The sequence below is a fragment of the Tinamus guttatus genome, unplaced genomic scaffold (assembly GCF_059628265.1).
Source record: "Tinamus guttatus ecotype Peru unplaced genomic scaffold, ASM5962826v1 Tinamus_guttatus_pri_ptg000226l, whole genome shotgun sequence".
NCBI lineage: Eukaryota > Metazoa > Chordata > Aves > Tinamiformes > Tinamidae > Tinamus > Tinamus guttatus.
In genome coordinates, this window is record NW_028288760.1 from 124,949 (window position 1) to 138,604 (window position 13,656).

The following is a 13,656-nucleotide window of genomic DNA, read 5'->3' on the forward strand; positions in this document are numbered from 1 at the left end:
ACACTGGTGCCTTGCCTCAGCTACATGGAAGGGGATAGAAAAGCCTGGTCTGAGACATCTGCCAATGCTTCTTACATCACAACCAATGTGAACCTTGCAGAACAGGTGAATGGCAGAACAAAACCACAGGAAGGGACATGTAACGGGCAGGAGATACTCTTCAAGTTTTACATTAAACCAGTAACCGCTAACTGTCCCCCAAGTGACAGTTGGTGGCTTTGCAGCTAGGTAGCAGGCTCTGACCCCTGCATCTCGTCTCCCATGTTCTGCTGCTCGCTCTGCTGCTGGAACTCCAGGCGGGTCTGGCGGTTGGACTCCAGCAGCTCCTTCAAGCAGGCGTGCAGATAATCATTCTTCTCCTCCAGGTGATCCAAGCAAGAGTTGATCTGGTCCAGCATGGAGTTTATTGCTGCGTATTCTAAAGGGAAGGGACAGGAGAGGCTGAACAACCTAAGTACTGTGACTGCAGCCAGTTGTTGCACCTTGTGAAGAAACGGACTCAGTCTGGGGTGCAGAGTGAGACAACTTTATTTCCAAACCGACTTCTTTTTATACTTTCTTAACACAAGTGTTGCAAAGCGCACAACCAATCAGCATCTGGCCACCTGCGCGGTTGTCTGGCTTTGTTTCTTTTCTTCTGGCAAGACACGTCGCACACGAGGCAGGGGGAGGTGTTCCTCAGTCCTCGTCTTTCTCGGCTCTGTCCCCCATCTGCTGCAAAGACTGACACCCTTGTGGTTAACTATCTGCTAACAAGGTACTATTGTCTTTGAACAAGCCTCCACATCTCACCCTTCTTTATTTGTTTTTGTTTGAACAGCCATGACTTAATTAAATGATCTATAACATTGCTGGAGAAGGGAGTCCAGGCTGTAAGGCTCCCATATCTTCGATGACTTCATTGATTTTTCTAAGGTCATGTAACAGCCTCCAGGAATTATTTTTCTTTTGAATTACAAAAACTGGCGTGTTCCAGGGGCTTGTAGTAGGAACTATATGACCAGCTTGCAATTGTTCATCTACTAACTTGTGTAATTGCAGCAGTTTATTTTGTGGAAGGGGCCACTGATCTACCCACACTGGCTTGTCCGTTTTCCAAATCATGGGTGGGACCTGCTGCTGGATAGTGACCCCTAAGAAAAATCCGTGCTTAACTGCATGCCCCATTGACTCAAACAGTCTCTCCCCCACAAGGTGATGGATCCAGGCAATATAAATGGCCTAATGTTTGCAGTTCTTCCTTCTGGGCCAATAATATTTATCAATCTTTTGCTTTGCATTGGAGTACTCTGCCCACCAATTCCTGAAAGCGATGTATGTGCCTTAACTAGGGGTAAACTGTTTGGCCATTGTGAGGCAGCGATGACTGTAACATCTGCTCCACTATCTAAAATTCCTTGTACATTAAATTTTATCAGTCCTGCTTGTAGCGTACAGGATATCTGCGGGCGATTCATAGTTATCTGTTGAGTCCAGAAAATTTCATGCCCTGTGGACCCAAAAGAGCCTGTGCCATGGTTAATGTTTGCAGCGTTTGGTGTCTGTGGTAAAAAGTATACTAATTGTGCTATTTGGCTTCCTGCTGGCACAGTACAGGGTGGTATCGGAGTCCATACCATTATCTTAATTTCTCCTTTGAAATCTGCGTTGATAACTGCAGGTAACACAAACAGCCCTTGTCTCGTTGTTGAAAATCGCCCAATCAATAGTGCTGCCATTCCTCGCCCCAGGGGGCCGTGGACACCAGTTGGAATTAGCACAACTGATGTATCAGTAATTAGCACTTCTATTGTGGTGGCCAGGTCCACCCCGGCGCTGCCGCTTGTGCTGGCGCACAAGCGGCGGCTGCTTCCCGGTGGGAGCCACTCCGAGGGGTGATTTGCCGTCATGGCGCGACCCCTTGCCGCGCTCCGCTTGAAGTTTCCCGAAGGGGCTAGCGGTCGACCTTCCTTATCAAATTTTGATCGACACTGATTAGCATAGTGTTGTCCTTTGTGGCAGCGCGGACATAGTCCAGGCGCTCCTTTGTTTGCTTGTGTTTTCGGACAGTATTTACGAATATGCCCAAATTGGCCACAAGCAAAACATGGCCTTTTCATAGACATTGTTGCAAATGTTTCGGCCATCAGTGAATATTCATACTGTTTGGTACCGACATTAATACATGCTTTTAGCATGTCATCAATAGTAGGATCCTTTAGTGGCCGCAAAACTCTCTGGCAATCAGGGTTAGCATTCTCAACTGCTAGTTGCTTAAAAATGTAGCTTCGTGCTTGTTCATTATCAATTTGTTTCTCCAGAGCCTCATTAAGCCGATCCAAAAACTTCATATATGGCTCATTCGCATCTTGTCTTATGCTAACAAAAGGTTGTCTTTGTTTACCACTCTCCGGAACGGCCTTAAGGGCGCGGAGAGCAAGTGCCTTAACTTGTTGCAAGCCCTCAGGGGGGATTTCTGCTTGTGCTGTTGTAGCACTGTGATCGCCCTCCCCCATTAGCACGTCCACAGTAACAGCCCGTAAAGGACCTTTTTTCGACAGCCGCTGGTTTTCCTCCCCCTGAGCTCGAGCAAGCTCTCTCATTTTCGATTCCCACATCGTGTATTGCATATCAGTCATAATGAGGCGAAACAAAGTTTTAAAATCATGGGGAGTAAAAACCGAAGAATCACAAAGAGATTGTATAAGGTGGGTGGTATATGGTGCGCCAAGGCCATGATCTGTCACCGTACGTCGCACGTCCTTAATAAGATTATACGACAAACCTTCCCAACGCGGATTCTGGTCTGGTGCACAGATAACGGGAAAGGCTTTCAGCATGCCCACATCCCCCGCCTGTTTTGCTCCTCGTTTTACTGAGGCCCATTTATCGTGAGGATCCGGGGGGTATAGGTCTGGCTCCTTTCCAGGGTCAATAGGACCCGGACCAAAAGGATCATCGTCCTGTTCATCAGGTGGCAGTACCGCAAAGGCTTTTGCAGCACGTTTTCTTTTCTGATTCTCATCAGGACACGATTGAGGTAAAGGAGGCGCGGAGGGGATGGCAGGGGCCCCGATCCCGTCATTTATGTTCGACTGCAACCCACTATGAGATTTCAATATTTCGAGTACAACTCGCCATTGTGGCAACAGGTTAGCAGCAGCCTTATCACCGCGCGTGGCACTATCCCACAGTCGGACCCCAATTTGGTCCCATCTTTCCAGATTAAAAACATTCTTACTATTCACCGAAGGATCGTCTTTAGAAGCCCATGCAAGAACCTTTTGCAGCTCTTCTTCACCTAATTTTTTTCTTTGCGGTTTCAAGTTTTTAGGAGAAGCTTCTAAATCGTCCTTTTGTTCCTTCATTAGGTATGAACCCATAGTTCCCAGCCGCTTACCTCTTTCCTTTCAAGAGGCTTTTAGTGTGCACACAAAGTAAGCTTCCTTTCAGCTTGATCCTTACGCTTCCTTTCAGCGTGATTCCCGGGAGTTCAGCTGGGCGGTGCAACCGGAGAGACAGCTAGTCTTCGTGCCCCACGTTGGGCGCCATTTGTTGCACCTTGTGAAGAAACGGACTCAGTCTGGGGTGCAGAGTGAGACAACTTTATTTCCAAACCGACTTCTTTTTATACTTTCTTAACACAAGTGTTGCAAAGCGCACAACCAATCAGCATCTGGCCACCTGCGCGGTTGTCTGGCTTTGTTTCTTTTCTTCTGGCAAGACACGTCGCACACGAGGCAGGGGGAGGTGTTCCTCAGTCCTCGTCTTTCTCGGCTCTGTCCCCCATCTGCTGCAAAGACTGACACCCTTGTGGTTAACTATCTGCTAACAAGGTACTATTGTCTTTGAACAAGCCTCCACAGCCAGTTGAGGCAGCAAGAGCTCCTGCTGAATATGTCTACAGCATTTGGGCTATGCATTAACCTGCCCCAGGTTGGCTGAAGTAAAATGCAACCCAATCCTGCCTGAATTTCATCCATTGATCAAATGAGACCACGAGGAAAGTAGGGCTGGTAACAAGATCTAAGGCACAGAACCTGGGCACAGTGGAACACAGTCTGGGCAGCTCTGACAGCCTTTGCTCTCTTGCACAAATTTCTGGTCCCAGGCTCAGGGCTAGTGTGCAGGGATATGCACAGCAACAGAAATAAATCCCAAGGACACGTTTGCCTTTTTAGCAGCCTTAGGGATCATCCTCCTTTAGGAGGCTGCGAGCATTTTGGCAGCAGATCAGAGAGTTTACGTTCTGTAAATTACTTGTTTAAAGCCTCTAGGCTGAGATACATCTCACAAGGGCCTGGTTTTGGTTGGACAGCCACACAGGAAAGCCATTACTGTGGCACAAGGTGGAATGAGACCTAAAGATGCGGAGCAGCCACCCCAGTTTCCACAGTGAAATAACTATGAAGTACCCAGTCCAACCACAGCACTGTCATACACCATTAAGACTTGGGGTATTTCAGGTTAAAACCAGAAGAAAATTCTTCAAAATGATCCTGTTAAATTTATGCAACCTTATAGATGAATCCGATAGTGAAACTGGAGCAGGTTTCCTAGATATTTAAGCTTATTCTTTCTTATTTAAAGCATTTAAGTATGAAATTGTTAGCCTTGATACAATGGCATTTCACAGCAATGCGCATTAGTTTTGTTAATAGATAAAGATAGCAGTGTTGTTGTGATAAAACACTTGCTTTCAGATTGCTCTAGGCAACATCCAGGCAATCTTAGAGAAAAACAAAAAGCCACTCTGGAAAACCAGACTAGATAAAACCTCTGCTGACAAGTTACTGACAAGTAACTCTCACAGGGAGTGTAATTCTCTGGCAAGAGCTGAAACCTCACAGGGGTTACAGGAGACCTGGGGCAGCACCAGCCCCTCGCTCCCTTCGGAAGCGGCGCGGGCTGAGCGCGGTGGATGGGCTGACGTGTGGGGCCTGCGCGAGCGCGACAAGCTCACAGCCCAGCAGCGGGGCTGCCTGTTCTCCAGCAGGCTCCTCGGAGCAGCCGGGAGAGCGTTAGTGCCAAGCGTAACGTGCAGAGAGAGACGGGAAGGGCGCTCCGAGCGAGCGGAGAACGCGGAGAAAAGCAGGAGGGACTGTCTGAGCACCCCTCTGACAAGCTCTGAGGGCAAGGGCTGAGCCATTCCGAAAATCCATGTGTGCATCAGCTTTCCCCCCCAGGCAAGGCACCCAGAACCCCTAGCACACACCAGACCCTTAGGAATGAAGTCCATGGACTTTATCATTTTGTAACTGATGTCACACCAAGCCCATAGACAGTGATTCAGGTCTCAAGTAGACATATACTGAGGTGGGTAAGAGGACCTGGCAGATTTTTACTGGGCATGATTTGCCTGTGGTTAATAATCGCTGGTCTGTGCAGCTGTGCCACTTCCGAAAGTGGATCTTACAAGGAACTAAGTCTGGGAGCAGGTCAAGAAGGAGAGGAGGGGAGAGTGGTAGAGCTGGATGCTCTTCCAGAGAATCACTTCCACAGTTAACAGTAAAACGGTTTTTAAAATAGCTCTTAATACTTAAATAGAACAATAATTTGTATTACTAATAGCTGTGGAAGAATTTCAGTGTGAGAGAGTTGTCCTCCTCCTGTTACGCTACTTTGAAGGGGCCATTCAGGGCAGTCCTGGCAAGAACAACGCACAGGAACCCATTTGAGCTCTGCTGTTTCCTCATTCTTGCCTACCTGGGCAGGGCAGTATCACAGATTTCATGCCCAGGAAGTGCAGTGGAATTTGCCAAGCTGAGCACATTAAACAGCAGTTTTTCCACCCACGACTGCTTCATCCAGATCTGCCCACGTGCAGATCTCCTAAGGGCTCAAAATCTGAACATCCGTTTCCTTGGCCAGCGTTGCTCAAACACTAAAAAAAGCACTGAATAAACTTATTTTACAGGAAAAAATAACAACAATAAAGAAAAAAAGGTCAAAAGTAACATGTGAGAGCTGCCATGGCGACAGGGAGGAAGCATCAACTCCGTGCGCGGGGCTGCCGAGAGCATCAAGGAGCCCCGGCAAGTGCTGGGTCTGTTTTTTAAAAACACCTCGGACCCGGAGCTCGCCGAGAACCGTTAACGCCCAAGGCAGCCCCGGCAGCAGCGACAACCCCAGGAAAAGGCGTCTCCTCTGCGCAGTGCGAACACCCCGCGGGGAGCGGCGGGGACGCGCAAGGCCGGGCAGGGCGGCCCGGCCACCGCGGCCGCCACGCACCTTCCTCCCCGAAGCTGTCGCCGCCGCCGTCGTCGCTGTCATCGTCGTCCCGCCCGGCGGCGCCCGCCGCCACGTGCGGCCCCCCGTTAGGCCCCGACATGGCGCCGGGGGCCGGGGGAACGCGCCGGAACGCGGGGACGCGCCTCGCAGCGCGCGGGGGACGCGGCCGAACGTCCCGGGAGCGCGCTGGAACGCGGGGGCGGGGCTCCCGCGGGGCGCGGCGCTGGCCAATGGGAGCGCTCCGCGCGCCGCACGTCACGCGCGCGGCGGTAAAGCCTGTGGCCCTGGTCAAGGTCAGGAGGGATGGGAGTCGCGTGGCTCCCGTTTCCGCGGTGTTTTCCCCCAACGAAGCTGCCTCCTGGCTCGCTCCGCGGTCCCCGGCACAGGGGCGGCACCGCTGCTACGTGTCCCGCGAGGTGACCCTTCCCGCCCCTCCCTTTCTTCCCTGTTAGGAGCCCGCGAGAGGCGGGCCGGGCCCCGAGGTCACATTGAAAGGTCTCCTTCTCGCCCCGAGGACGAGCGCAGCTCTCGCTGCCTTCCCTCATGGCCGCACGACTCTCCCCGCCCTCGGGGAGCGCTCCGCGGGACGGAAATAGCTCGTAATTAGCGCGCTCCCTTGAACGCTGCTCCTAAGGCGAACGCGCCCCGAGGGCGCCCTAACTAAGTGGGTTTTGGGGACGCTGCAGAAAGGCCGCGTTCCCGTTTCACGCCGCAGCCCCTTGCGGTGTCCTCGGCGCCACCGGGCAGCGCTGCGGAGCTGCCCCTGCCTCACGCCGTGGACAGGGGAAGCGACCGTTAACCTGAGGGGGCGTCATGCGGCCAAACACTGGCTTGGCCCCTGGAGAAGCTCCCTGCCCACCTCCCCACCCGCGCGAGAGAGGCGTTTCGCTGCACTCATTTCCCCGCACGAAGCCGCTGCAGCCATTTTGTGGGGCGGGCTGCCTCCACCCCCACCACCCTCACGCGGCCTCTTTAAGCTCCCCCCTCTCGCCGCCGCCGGGACCGCCCGCTCCGCGCCGGGAAGATGGCGGCGGGCGCGGGCCGAGCGTGGCGGCTTGGAGCGCTGCTGCCGCCGCTGCCGCCTCTCTGGCGCCTGCGGGCTCCGCGCCGGGCATACGGCGCCGCGGGCGGCTGCGGCGGCGGCGGCGGCCCGGGCGGCCGCCTGCTGCTGGGCGCCGCCTTCGCGCTGGGCGGCGGCGCCGGCCTCTACCAGGTGGCGCGGCAGCGGCTGCGCGAGCACTCGGCCGCTGAGGTAACGCGCGCCGCGCCCGCCTCTCCCCGCCGACCCCGCGTGGCTCGAGGCTCCTGAGGAGACGGGGAGGCGGCCGCGGGCGTTCGGTAGCGTCTGACAAAACGGGCGCGGTCACGGAGGCGATGTAGAGCGGCAGCCCCGGCAGGTGCTTTGCCTCGCTCTCCTGTGGTCAGGCCGATGGGGTTATTCCCAGGAATCCGAGCTAGACAGTGGCCTAAAGTCGTTGTTTTCTGGCACTTTTTTTAGCGCTATGTTTCGGTAACGGGATGAACAGCAGTGTTCTGCACCCACCCTCTGCTTCACTGCAAAGAGAGTGTCTCTTCCCGTTCTCCCCATCTCTGTGCGCTGCAGAGCGCATTGGGCAAGCTTGCTCATCAAGAGCCTTTAGCCAAGTCTTTATATCTTGGTAGGAAATACAAGCCTCTTATCTCTTTCTTCCCCAGCTGCCTGACGGGAGCCTGCAGCTCACTCTCTACCAGTATAAAACATGTCCTTTCTGCAGTAAAGTCCGAGCTTTTCTTGATTATCATGGGTTGCCCTATGAAATTGTGGAAGTGAACCCAATAATGAGGAAAGAAATCAAATTCTCTTCCTACAGAAAGGTGCCTATCCTGCTAGCCAATGCTGGAAGTCCCCTGGTAAGTTGGGAAAATGCTGGAGCAAAGGCTTTAAGGATTTTTTTTTCCAGTTTCACCAAGAAGTCCTTCTTAAAAAAAAAATGTATTCTGTTTTTCAGCAATTGAATGATTCTTCAGTGATCATCAGTGCAATAAAGACGTATCTGATTTCCAAGTAAGGAAATAGAAGGATGGGTGTCAATTTGAATGTGAATAGCCCTAGCAAACTGGAGATTTAGAACACCCTCTTGAGGATTAGCTCCTTCCTATCTTGTTGACCTTGTTTGCAGCTTTGGGTATTTGTTCACTTGACCTGATCCCAGCTCTGAGGGTGTAGATAATGCTGTGGATAATGTGTTGGGGTGTGTGTCTGTGCTAAAGCTCAGCTTTTACCTTTCAGAACTTGTTTCTACCTCTGACAAAGAGTATGCTAATCATGATGTTATTTGGCAGTTATTATCAGACAGTCTTTTTCAAACTAATTTCAAATAGAATTTGGTGCTTAATGCCTTTTTTTTTTTTAATAACGTATTTTAAAGCGTGCATCTTCTAATGTGTCTTTGCTCTTGTACATTTCTCTGGCAACCAGAGTAAGTGCTAACTGTGTTTCTGTCTTCAGGAGAAAGAGCTTAGAAGAGATTGTGTCCTTTTACCCTCCTATGAAAACTGTGAGTGAGAAAGGCAAGGAGACACTTGAGTATGGGAATAAATACTGGCTCATGCTGGATGAAAAGGAGACAAAGCGGATCTATCCTGTCAAAGAAGTAAGAGTGTAAGTGCTCTTCAGTTTCTGTGTCTCCCAAGTATGGTCACAGCTTCCTCTAGAAGTCTTTGGGTACATACTTATAATCCTGTTAGTGCTGTTTCTGACATCTCCTAACTCACTTCATCTCCCTTGCCCTGTAGCTTCAGTTGTTTTAGGTAGTGTAAGGAACAGTAACGTTAGCATAGCTGTGATGGTAGGAGCTAGACTGTGTAGTTCCCAAGGTGCCTCCAGTTTCTGTCTTTACCTTTTGAGTATGCTGCAGAGGATGAGCAGACTTGCTGCTCTGGTTTTCCTAATGGGAAGAGAAGCTACTCCTACCTTAGTATTAATTTCAGTTTGGGATTGGAGCAGCTTTGCCAAAGATGACACTTTTGAGTGCATTTTGGAGAGGTTGCTGGGTGGGAGCTTGTGATACACCCATCCTTGGCGCAGGTGCTAGCTAATGTTGCTGTGATCCTGGATGCCTCCTGTAGCCCTGCGGCTCTAGTTCATTTACTGAGAAGTCTCTCTTGAATACCTACAGGGAAGAAATGAAGTGGCGAAAATGGGCGGACGACTGGCTGGTTCACCTCATCTCGCCCAATGTTTACCGTACCCCTAGGGAAGCCTTGGCATCTTTCGATTACATTGTCCGGGAGGGGAAGTTTGGCACCATGGAAGGTTTCTTTGCTAAGTACATGGGGGCCCTTGCCATGTTCTTCATTAGCAAAAGGTTGAAGAAAAGGTAAGTACAATGGGCAGCACATACGTGAAAGGAATAGCTCCTTCTCCTTAGCTGTGAGATGCAGATATTGGTGTGGGACCTTAATGTTTTAATCCAAACCATTTAATCCTGTACGAGTAACAATGCTGCTGCTTCTGCTCTTCACGTTAAGATATGTAGTTCACATGAAGTACTGTTGATGTGTTTGCAGTACTACTTACTACTCTCACTATCCATCCCCTTCACTCTCTGAACTACCTTCTGAATCCCCAAGTGGGGACCAGCCCTTAATGTTAGAGGTGAGGAAAGCTTAAAGTAAGAAACAAACTAGTTAGAAAACATGTCATTTCCTGTCTTTGCCTAGACATAATCTTCGAGATAATGTCCGAGAAGACTTGTACGAAGCGGTTAATGAGTGGGTAAAAGCTGTTGGCAAACATCGACTGTTCATGGGTGGCAACCAGCCAAACCTTGCAGATTTGGTAAGAGATTCTGCAGATTTCTGTATCTGTGTTTAAATTTATGAAAAGCCTTGTCCAGTTATTCATCCATGTGAAATGGCAAATCTGAATATAGACAGAGAAGGTACGCTACACAAGATACACTGATAGTGTCGTTTCTTATGCAGTAACATAATTCCTACCTGAAGGTGCACTTGGACTTGGAGGTACTCATCTTGCAAAAAGCAGTGTTTGCCTTTTTTTTTTTTTTTTTCTTTACCCTTTCTGTGTGAGAAATGTTCCCTAAGGGTTCACTTTGCAAATGACATGAGCATCTGGAGGTGGATGCTACAGATCATTCGGGAGCATGATGAAACCTGTTTACAAATGGAGACGCTGACCTGGCTAGTGGATGTTGGTTAATAAAACTGCACGCCTGCACAGGACTTGCTACATGCAGTAGTTCTGGAATTTCCTTTGTAGCAGCAGCGTAGGGCAGAACTTAATTTATCTCCTGCACCTGTGGTTCTCCATGAATGCAAGTCAAGCCCTTCATAGCAGGGATTGATGCAGAGATAGGATTAGCTTTTTTGCTACAGCCTCAGGTAGCTCCTGACCTTTTCTTACTATTTCCTCATGCAAAAACATGCTTATTCTTAGCACCTGTTTCCTAGTTCACAATCTTCCTTGCTTATCACCCTGATGGAATAGAAAGAATGGCAGGGAAAGAGCCTTATTGTAGGCTGTTGAGGTACTTACATGAGTATCCTAAGGCATTTTCCCCATTTGATTGTTTTCAGTGTTGTTTTCAATCTTTATCCTCTGGTGCAGGCAGTCTATGGGGTCCTCAGAGTCATGGAAGGACTGGAAGCCTTTGACGACATGATGGTTAACACCAAGATTCAGCCTTGGTACCAGCGCATGGAGGAAGTCATTCAAAAAACTGAACTTACAATCTGATGTCAACTACAGCTGCTTTCCTGAAACACTTGCATGGGGGAAAAGCTTCAGAAGGAAAGTTACTTTTTTTTTTTTTTTTTTTTTAAATGGCCTGATCCCACCTCATTGATGGACATGCTGGCACAGACTGTCCCCTCTCAAGCAGCAAGTCCGAAGTGAGCCGGAGGGATCCAGCTATGCATAAACTTGAATATGATATTTAGAAGGACAGGGATGGGTAAAAGGAGTCTTGGACATTGCTGTATTCTGCAGTTCAATCCAAGCTTTTCCTTTACAGCGAACGAGCTCCTGTAGGTCGAGCCAGCTTCCCAGCAGGCTGCTGTGAAAGCAAGCCATGCTCTTGACTAGTAAATGTTGCAGCCATAACAAATATGATGCATCTGAGCAGCTTCTGCTTCAGGCTGTCTTCCTATACTCATCCAAATCACCTTAAAGTGTTTTTTCTGAGGCACTGGATACTAGATTTCTAACTGACACCTCTTGTCTCAAGAGCACAGAGACTGTGTGTGTTTGCTCTTACATGTGAACGGTTCTCTGATACCAGACTAGGGGGTGCAGGGATAAAGGCCTGCTTCTTTCTTCATGCCCTATGTGCTATCTAAGATTTCTTATGTGTTTTGTCTGGGGAGCACACCCTGCCCTGCAGAACTCACTGGAAATATTTGACTTGCAAAAAATCTCCCAGGAAATGCCCCTGGAGGTCAGCTTGTTTCTGTTCTAGAAAGCCCCTCCCTGCCTGGGACTTTTTAGAGGCATAGTGCAGGACAGGACCAGAATTTGCTGCTGGAGCAACTCTAGGACTATGCAATACATCCTCTGCTGCGCAGTGTGAGCTAGGATGGCCCCGTGTCTTCATGAGAGATGATATAGGGCTGAAACTGAGTGTTTCTTCCTTAATTACCACCTGCACTAGCCCTTCCAGCTTCCCTCACAGCAGGGGCTGTGTTTTGAAGAAACTGTTGCTTGCAGAAAGTGCAGCTGAAATGTATCTGCAAAATAAGTGTTTGCATGGTGGCTTTTTGGGGAGGTGATGAGGGAAGGATGGTTATGGGGGTCTAAGAGGGGAGGTCCCCTTTTATGCCTCCACGTGTACAGGCACAACAGCGTCAGCAGCAGGAAGCTTAACAGTTGTTCAGGAAAAAAACAGTGTTTGTCGTTGCCCTGTGCCTCGCTAGACGTGTTTATTAAAGCTGCCTGCAGTGCCCGTCCTTCTCCGTGTTCTGCAAGCCCCGTTCGCGGGCTCGGCCTCCCGGTAACCCCGCGCCGGGCGGGGGGCGGAGCCTCGCCGGGCGGGGGGCGGGGCCCCGCGCGGGTTGCTATGGCGCCGGGGGCGACGCCCTTGTGAGGCGGGGCCGCGTCGCGAGGCGCGTTTGAATCGCCCAATGGCGGAGCCGCGGGCGGCGGCGCGGCGGCGCGCCCGGAAGTGCGGCGGCGGCGGCGCCCGCTGCCCCTGGTGCTGCCTCCCGCCGCCCGCCACCTCCCGCCCGCGGGGTCTCCATGGCAGCCTCGCCGCCGACGCCGAGGACCTGCTGAGGCGGCGGCTGCGGGCCTCGCTCGGCCCTGCTCGGTGAGGGGGCAGCGGAGGGCGGTGCTCTGCGGCGAGCGGCCGTTGGAGGCCCGCGGTGAGGCGGTTGAAGCCGCGCCCAGCGGCGCCCGCTCCGCGGTCTGGCGGCCGTTGCCGGGGCTTGGCAACGGGGCGGGCTCTGCGGCGGCGGTTGCGCCGCGTTGATGTTGCCGAACGGAACCGAACCTCCCAAATTGTGACTCTCTGTAACGGCTGCGCTCGTGTAACGGCCGGGGTGGGTAGCCGGTTCCGTTAGGAACATTCCTGTTACTGGTTCCCATCTCAAGTACCAGCATCCTGGGCCGTTTCCCACTAACACACGGAACACGGTGTTTCCCACTCCTTGTCTGGCGTTCTCCTGGTGTTTTCTTGTTCCTTCGTCTTGCCGTGACAATTAATAGCAGTAACAAGCATATAACAGCAGTACCGTTTTGTGCTTTTCTCCGTTGCGCTAATGATCCTCCTTAAAATGAAGCTTTTAATAATCTGGATTATACTAGCAGTTCCTCATTTGATGCCTAGTTTTACTATACTGCTGGAGTTAGTAATCAAAACTTAACATTCTAGCAGAAAGTCAAAGCGGCTTTACTAATTTGGCCTGGAGCAGGTTATCCCAGGAAGCTTGACAAGCTGAAATAACAATAAATGAGCTATAAGAAGTGATCTGATCTAGCAAATGTATTGTACAAAACCCGCTTTACTTGCAAACCTGCAAAAAGCAGGTAGTGCTTTACTTGTAACACTGTTAGGTAGCAAATTATGAACAAGCGGATCCCTATCATTAACTAAGCCTGGTTTCCTGTGGATTGTGTGTCCTGCATCCTGTACATACTCTCACGTTGGTAACTCTGCCTTGTTCTCCCCAATGGAAACTAGTCTTTTGAGCTCCCTCTTCCATTGCTGTCATAGCCAGTCCTGTAAGCACTAGCACAAGAGAAGCTGCTCATGCTGTAGCTGAGCCCGTTTTGGCGCGTGCTGATTAGCCATTAGGAGCAGTTTATCTGGAGCAATATAGCCCTGTAGACTCACGTTGCAGACTTTTCTTCAGCAGGAGCACAGATTTAGACCCATCTCCTCAGCCTACCATACTGTATAAAACTAGACTGCATACGAGGCCCCTACGTTTCTCTCAAGTTTTACTGAA

General features: G+C 50.7%; 2 protein-coding genes across 2 annotated transcripts; one reads left to right on the top strand and one right to left on the bottom strand.

The window, feature by feature from the left end:
* Positions 1-204: 204 nt before the first annotated feature.
* BBLN (bublin coiled coil protein) lies at positions 205-6,322 on the bottom strand. Its single transcript, XM_088525195.1, has 2 exons — positions 6,211-6,322; positions 205-418 (listed from the first exon to the last, which is right to left on the bottom strand). Exons 1-2 carry the CDS (start codon positions 6,308-6,310, stop codon positions 225-227), a joined length of 294 nt encoding a protein of 97 aa, XP_088381321.1. The 5' UTR covers positions 6,311-6,322; the 3' UTR covers positions 205-224.
* Positions 6,323-7,234: 912 nt separating this feature from the next.
* PTGES2 (prostaglandin E synthase 2) lies at positions 7,235-11,531 on the top strand. The gene is made up of 7 exons (XM_088525435.1): positions 7,235-7,462; positions 7,906-8,100; positions 8,199-8,254; positions 8,699-8,851; positions 9,369-9,569; positions 9,913-10,030; positions 10,820-11,531. The coding sequence occupies exons 1-7, from the start codon at positions 7,235-7,237 to the stop codon at positions 10,946-10,948; spliced, it is 1,080 nt and encodes a 359-aa protein (XP_088381561.1). The 3' UTR covers positions 10,949-11,531.
* The last annotated feature ends 2,125 nt before the right edge of the window (positions 11,532-13,656 follow it).